Raw genomic sequence first — 8,056 nt, forward strand, 5'->3', positions numbered from 1 at the left:
GAGACCAGATTTTGGGTCCTAATGTGCTCAAAAAAAAGAGGGGAAATCACTTTTTCCCCTTCATTTCCCACTTACGCCATAAGGTATTCTCAACAAAACATAGAACCTCACTCCTTCAGAGGGGAAAGGAATGAGTGACCAGCTGATCACTGACACAGTGGTCTGGCTCACACATAGTTTCCTCATAGGCAAGACACCGCGGAGCTGGGCTGGAGCTCTCCCAGGCGGAGTCCCAGAGCCAAGGAATGTTACAGAGAGGAAGTGTTTACTGCAGGATTACTGTGCACCAGAGACTTTAAACACTTTGTTTCATTCAGTGTGCATGACAGAAATAGGGGGAAAGTATTATTCTCCCAATTTTATAGATGAGTAAAAATGGGCACAGAGCCTTGCGGCAACCTAGCCAACGTCAAACAGCAAGTGGCAGAGCTGGGCTTTAAACCCAAGCTGCGTGGCACAAGAGCCTGCGGTCTGCCGTGTGCCCTCCCATAGAGCAATGCCTGGGTGACGCCCACACACTGGGAAATTACGGTATGCATATATTTGTGTATGACTGTGTGTGTATTCATGCTATATAAACCAATGATGAAAATACAAATGTGAGTACCAGAGTAGCCAAAAAAGCCTAACCCAGATTAGGGTAACAGAGGATTTAATTAAACATGCTGTGGGTCGCCGGCCAGAGTGGCTCAGCAGTTGGGCGTTGACATAGGATCCAGGAGATCGAGGTTCGATTCCCCATCAGAGCACATGCTTGGGTTTTGGGCTTGACCCCCAGTAGGGGGCATGCAGGAGGCAGCCGATCAATGACTCTCTCATCGCTGATGTTTCTCTCTCTCTCTCCCTCTCCCTTCCTCTCTCTGAAATCAATAAAAACATATTAAAAAAAAAAAAATACTGTGGGTCAGATATACCTCTAGGGAGAGAAGCTGAAAAGGAAGGAGACTTACTTTTCCTTATATGCCCTGATGTCCTATTTGAATATTTTATCATGTGCACATCCTTCCTATTTTCAAAACTTTTCATTAAAAAGAGAAATCTGTATGTTGTTGTCAAGTCACTAAGTATTTGAAATTTACTGAGTCACATTTTCTAAAAACCAGATATGTGGGGGGGGGGGAAGCAATCCCATACTAGAGGCCCTTCACATGCATCGTAAGTGGCTTCATTTGGTGCAGGAGAGGAATCAGCTGGGGGGTGTCTGAGTTGCTCAAGATCCAAGAGCACTAAAAAGGAAACCATTCAACCATCCTCTACCATTTTCATTTTCGAACTAACACCCCGCTGCCACCACAGCAGGACCTGCATCTGTGTAGAAAGTCAGTGAAAGAATGGGTGCTCTCACTTTCTCCAACAGGTGGGTCCTACAGTGTTGTGCACAAAACAAAACTTGAGTAAATCGGTGCATATTTTTAATACCGTAGCAGAGGTCCTTGTTTTAGCAATCCTGACAAGATCCTCTTTGCAAAGCAAAGAAGCCGATGTTGTGATAACGCTGTGTTTTGTAAATAATTTTGGGCTGTTGTTGTTTTGGTGAGGCTTCTTTTTGGTTTTTGGGGGGTCTTGTTTGGTGCTCTACGAGGGTCCTGGTTTCAGCCGGGAGCCAATCTTCTGAGCCGTCTGGGTGTCTGGGAGACTGGTGGGGCAGCTGGGTCATGAGCCGATTTGCATGACACCAAGGACTCTCCTGCGAGAGACCTCGTCACCGTAAGGGCTGAGGGAGCCGCTCGAGCTCGGCCAATAAGAACGGCTGGGGCACTGGAGGAGAACGGCGGTCAGAGCCTAGGGCCGTGTCTGTGTTAGGTTTCTTCCCAGCCGCCTGTGGCTCAAATCAAGTCACCCAGCAGAAGGGAGCTATGAACACAAGCCCCAGAAAATGCCACAAGGTCCTCCTTTGACATCCCATCAAAGAGGTGAGTAGTATTCTCCCCACTTTTTCCTTGACCAGTGCGTGTCAGTAACTTGAGGGCTCCAGCAGACCCGGCACCCACCCAGGCTCCTCGGGGCGCCTCTGCAGGAGCAGGAGCACCCCATTGCCAGCAGCGGGGACAGCACAGCAGCCCAGACAACCCCTGTGGCATAGAGATCAAAGTCTTCACCAGCAAGGTCCCCAAGAAGCCACGAGGGAGAGAGCAGGGCTGTAGCTGACCTGGCCGCAATGAGCTGGGGCAGGTGAGGAGGAAACTGATTAAATGCCACATGGTGGCAAAAAGGAGTCATTTTTGTCGGCACCCCTCACTGCGCCTGGAGAGATTAACTGCAGGAGATGTGGGGGCAGGCAGGCATTTCTGCAACAGCTGGCCCTGCAAGAGCCAGGAAAGAAAAGTACTGTGGATGGCTCAGAGTGTTCTTTGTCACCCCAGGCCGGTGGGCTACGGTGGGCTGAGGAAACTCAGGTCAGAACCTCTTAGGTTTTTAAAACTGGAAAACCAAGTCCTAGATCCTAGCCTGTTAGTCTAGTAATTAAAGTTTCTTCTTTTTTAAGTCACAGTCAGCCTTAGCTTCTCCAATCCCTCTAAAACTTGTGGATGACTTGAGCGTTACTTTCTCAAAACATGCCAAAGTGCTGAGTCACAAAAAAAAAAAAAAAAGAAAGTAGAGGAAGAGTGATCCTGCTTCTTAGGCTCCTTGGTAATGACCTAAGTGGCACATTTCCCCCCGGTTTTGATTCCTATGATGCTAAAGGACGTCACATTGCACAATCTTAATAAGGTTTCCAATCAGCCCCACCCACTCGGGCCCCACCCCCACCCTCCAACAAAGATTTATCAAATGTGGGATTTTCCCATGAGTCTCAATATTAGAGTCTCAGCCCCCAATAAATATGAGACTGAGGATGTCTGAGGCTCATTCTGTCCTCGAGCCCACCAGGAAGAAAAGAGAGCTCCATCTCCCTCGAGGAACCCAGCTATGAACTCTCTCCCCACAAGTAAGTGAAGGAAATCCCTAGGCTGGGAGCGGCGGCGAGAGCGCCTGGGGGAGAGGGGGTGCGCCCTGGGGCTGGCGGGCGGCCAGCAGCCCGGCCACAGCTTCCCCAGCTGTGCAGCCTGCTCACTGCTGCTCTGCCTTCCCTCCGGCACAGGCACCTTCAGTCCAGTGGCCTTCTCCCTGGGGCTGCTCCTGGTCACGGCTACTGCTTTCCCCACCCCGCTTCCCCTGGGAGAAGATTCCAAAGAGGACACCGCCTCAATTAGACCACCACTCACCTCTTCAGAGCAAATTGAAAACCTCATTAAGCCCATCCTCCTGGAAATCTTGGAGGTTAAAAACAAGGTGGGTAAGCTCAATGGAGGGTGTCGGAAGGCCTGTGTGGACGTTGCTCTCCTTGCTCCCTGGGTGGGGACAGGGGCTCCTGTATTGGGAGGTCTTTGCTGGGTGCTTCTGCGGCAGTTTAGATTTGAGGCCAAAGACGCAGACCGTCTTCTGTATTTCTCCTCTGCTGCTGGCCTCAGGGAATCTCTTTCCCTCCTGGAAAGGACAGAATGGAGCAGGAATCCATGCTCCCTGGTTCATTCCCAGCTCCATACTTGACATGAGCTGAGGGTCACTGTTTCCTAGGACTCCCTTGACCCTAACCAAAAAATAAGGTCTGTCTTATCTTTTTTTGTGCCCCTTGGACTTTGTGGCCCCTGAAATGAACGTTCAGCTTTTCAGGACAGTCACAGTACTTTTAGGTTAGACAAGCTCGGTCGTTAGAGACTCCTCAAAGTCATTCCAGCTTATAAAATGCAAACCTGAGAGCCCACCGAAGGGGCAAAATCATAGGTAGGCTATAGCAGCTCCCAAGCTTCAAATGCAAGGGAAGTTTGGCTCTGTTTTGTAGAAAGGACAGAACACAGGAAAGGGGATTTGGGTGGCCCAAATCTAGTTCTGGTTCTGCCGGACCAGCTTTGTGATCTTGGGCAAATTTCCTACCACCTCTAGGCTCCACCTGTAAAACTATGAGGTCGGACTAGATGATCTCACAGGTCCTTCCAACTGGAATATTTCTATGGCTCGAATTATATTCACCCAATTATCATCAAAATTTATTAAGTACCTACTATGTGCCAGGCACTTTTTATAAATATTATGTCTCATCCTCACAACAAACTTATAAGATGTTTTTAGAGAGGGGCACTGAGACTCGGGATAGATAGCAAGCCTGAAGTCACAGGTGAGCCTGGAATTGAACCCAGGTGTGCCCACCCGCCCCTAGATCTTGCTTGCCTGGATGCTAATGGTTTGTGACTTCATTTTCCTTACGAGAACATCCTGGCCATGGTGGAACACGAATGGGCCCCCTAGTGGTGTTTGTGTTAGGGGCACTTATGTGATAACAGTTCTGGTATTTCTTCCCAGATGTGTGACAACCACGAATCGTGTAAAAACAGCAAGGAAGTACTGACAGAAAACAACCTGAATCTCCCAAAACTGACCAAAAAAGATGGGTGCTTCCACTCCGGATTCAATCAGGTACCCACACGTCGCGCTCACTGTGAGGTCTTCCTTAGCCACCTCTAGGCTCTCCACCTCGCATGCGGGGTCTGTGGGCACACGGACCAGGCAGGCCACCAAGACGGCGACAGAGGCAGAGAACGCCGTGTGACTTTCACGAGGAGGCCAGCTGAAGCCTTTGTGAGGGCAGCGTGCTTCTGAATGGCACGGTCAGAGCTTGGGACTGGGATTTCCGCAACGGCCGAATGTGAGAAGCCCCAGCAGGTTTAGCTAGTTGATCCTACGTGAGGTGGTGGCTCAGCGACCTTTCTCCTGCTTGACCGCCCTTAGCATTTGCCTGCCTGCTGAGGTCATTCCCTACACCTTTCTCCTTCCAGGCAGTGAGATAACCTGTGCTGACTTCTGGTTATGATTCCATGAAAGGTTTTAGCCCAGCATTGACAGGGGCAGGAGTGCAGCCAGAGGGAAGAGCAGTAGAGGGAGAATCGGAGAAGGGCCCCTTGCCACGCTCTAGCATCCGTCGGGCTGCGGGTCAGACTGATTAAGTGGTGTCGCTGATTGTCCGGATACTTAAAATAGGAGAGCTGCTGCTACCTGATGTCTCAAAACATGATGCCTAAGAAGTACTTGAAGTTCCTCGGGGGACGGGGGGATCATAGAGGGAGAAGTTGTCAAATTATAGCAATTTTAACTTTTAAAATTGATTATATCTTCCCGGCAATAACCAATTTCCCCACCGTCTTTCCTCTTAGGAGACCTGCTTCACGAGACTCACCACCGGTCTTCAGGAGTTCCAGGTGTACCTCGAGTACCTCCAGGACACGTTTGAGGAAAACGCCAGGGCCATGAAGATGAGAACCAAAGCCCTGGTCAAGATCCTGAAGCAAAAGGTGAGTGTGGCCTCAGCCCCTCACTTGGCGTGGGGAAGGTGGTCTCAGAGACAGCTCGGGAATGCAAAGCCCATTCAAGAGAGATGGCCTCAGGGAAAGGAAAGGATCTGAGGAATATTTTCTAATAGTTGAAACTTTTTTTTTTTTTTTTATTGGCTCTCTTCTGCAAACAACATCAATAACTATATTTAAAGCTATGTTAAATAAGGTGGATTTTAACATAAACGTCTAATAGCTTAAGAAAGAAGAGAGTATCCGTAGAGGCAGAAAGAAGCATACAACCCTGCTCAGTGGTCCATAACAACAAAGAACAGAGCACAAACATTATTTTAATATTTTAACTATCGCCAAGTGACATTCTTGTCATTATAGCAGTCTCGACTGCTTTTCCTGACTTTCTGCCAGAGGAGTTAAGGCAGAGACATGGCTAAAGGCTGGAAGAACAGGTATAAGGTCTTCATTACTCCCAGCTGGCCATTCAAATGCCACACAATAGAGGCTTGATGGCTCGGTGCATGGATGAGCCAAACAAAGCTTGGCGAGAAGGGTCCTGGATGGAAAAGCCCGTGGATGCTGATCCCGCCTCTGTCTTTTCCAGCTGTTTGCCTTAAACTGGGGCATCTCCCACTTTAATGTGCTCATGAATGCCCTGGGGGTCTAGTTCCAGTGCAGATTTCTATTCAGCAGGTATGGGGTGAGGCCTGAGATGTGCATTTCTAACAACCTCCAGGTGATGCCAATGCTGCAGTGCTCAGGACTTGACACTCTTGGAGGTGTCCCATGTCAGGGGGTCCCTGGGAAGCAGTGTCCCAGTCCTCCTGCACCACTAGATCAGTGGACTCTCAATAGATGCTGAATAGATGGGTGAGAGAGAAACTGGAGGAAAATATTAGAGCCAGAGGCCACTCAAAAACCCATGGAAATGCCTCTAACTACAGGTTCTTCATTTCTCTATTGAATTCCAACTATGTGCCAGGCACAGAGGACAAGTAAGATACTGTGGCTGCCCTAGGAATGCTTATGATCTAAAGGAGACAGAGCAAGGGGATGCTTAGAATTCAGTTGCTATGAAAGGGTGGGCTCAGAGGAAAAGCCCCTCACCCTATCTGGGCAAGTCAGGGCAGATGGCCCCGATTAGTCTCCTTCACCCCAAATTTGAGCATCCCTCCACTGAGAAGGATTTCTTCAATAGTTAAGCAATTCTTTTTGTTTTCTTTGCCTTTCAGATGAATAATCCAGTCGAAGAAACCATCCCTCACCCAACCACAAATGCCGGCCTGCTGAAGGAGATGCAGTCGCAGAAAGAGTGGCTCAAGACCACGACCATTCACCTCATCCTGCGGAGCTTCGAGGACTTCCTGCAGTTCACCCAGAGGGCCATCCGGATGTAGCCGGGCGTCCGAGACAGTCCAGCTCACGGACAGTCCTTTCTCTGGCCAGAAAGCTGTCCACTGGGCACTAACTTATGTTGTTCTCTGTGAAGAACTAAAAGTATGAGCGATAGTACACTATTTTAATTATTTTTAATTTATTGATATTTAAATATGTGATATTGAGTTAATTTATACAAGTGATATTTATATTTTTATGAAGTGCCACTTGAACTATTTTGTGTGTTCATTTTGAAAAAACTAACATAAGATGGTTATACTGCCTGAAAACCCTCATTTCAGAGCCAGGTCATTTCTTGGAATGTGTAGGCTTACCTCAAATAAATTGCTAACTTATACATGTTTTTAAAAGAAATATTTATAATGTATTTATATAATGTTTAAATTGTTTTTATACCAGTAAAAACCTTTTAAGAAAAAATCAGCAACTAAGTCTCTGTGAGTTCTTGAAGCTTAATATAAAAAGTTTCTTTCACCACCACCACCAATACAAAAAGCCACAATCACCTGGGGAAAGATATAATTGAGCATCTACTTCTACAGCATGCCAGGCACCATGCTAAGTGTGCCGTGCCCCTCGTATGTCATCCCGGCACCTGAACACTCCTTAATGGGTGTGGGAGAGCAAGTGACTCCCCTAAGTCCCCCAGCTGGAAGGTAAGGCACAAGCCCAGATTTGAAATCCGGGTCTACCTACCTCCAGGCCCCGTTCTCTGTTTTTTTTTGTTTTTTTTTGGGGGGGGGGGGTTGTTTTTTTAAATATATCTTTATTGATTTCAGAGAGAGGAAGGGAAAGGGAGAGAGAGAGAAACATCAATGATGAGAGAGTCATTGATCGGCTGCCTCCTGCACGCCCCCAACTGAGGATGGAGCCCGCACCTGGGCGTGTGCCCTGACCAGGAATCAAACTGCGATCTTCTGGATCCTAGATCCCTGCTCAACCACTGAGCCATGCCTGGCCAGGCCAGGCCCCCTTCTCTTAACCTTTAGGTCCCATTGCCTCCCAGGGAACTAAAAAATAATGTAGAAAATAATACAGGGAATATATTTCAAGATGTGATTAAAAGCCTTTGAGATGATACAACCACTTAATTAAGACAGCAGTGTGCAAGCTTCCCAATAACATAAAAGGTCTGGGTTCCTCTGGGTTCCTGACACACTGCATGTACCTGTCTGTCATAGCACCTACCGCAGTATAACACATCTTTAAATTGATGGGGTTTTCTTTCCAGCCAGCATGTGGGTTCCTCGAGAAGGCAGACTATTGTATACATTTGCATCCTAAGCCCATGGCCCAGAACTTGAACACAGGAGGCCCCAATAAACATTTGTTGAATG

The 8,056-nt window shown here is 48.0% G+C and overlaps 1 protein-coding gene across 1 annotated transcript; it reads left to right on the forward strand.

Annotated features, from left to right (window-relative positions):
* Positions 1-2,824: 2,824 nt before the first annotated feature.
* Positions 2,825-6,718, forward strand: IL6 (interleukin 6; the record flags this gene model as incomplete). Its single annotated transcript, XM_081147005.1, is given in 6 exon segments — positions 2,825-2,888; positions 2,891-2,929; positions 3,083-3,273; positions 4,342-4,455; positions 5,190-5,327; positions 6,554-6,718. Coding segments are annotated over 6 exon segments (711 nt in total).
* Between the last annotated feature and the right edge of the window lie 1,338 nt (positions 6,719-8,056).

The sequence above is a fragment of the Miniopterus schreibersii genome (assembly GCF_964146895.1).
Source record: "Miniopterus schreibersii genome assembly, chromosome: 9".
In the NCBI taxonomy this organism is placed as follows: Eukaryota; Metazoa; Chordata; class Mammalia; order Chiroptera; family Miniopteridae; genus Miniopterus; species Miniopterus schreibersii.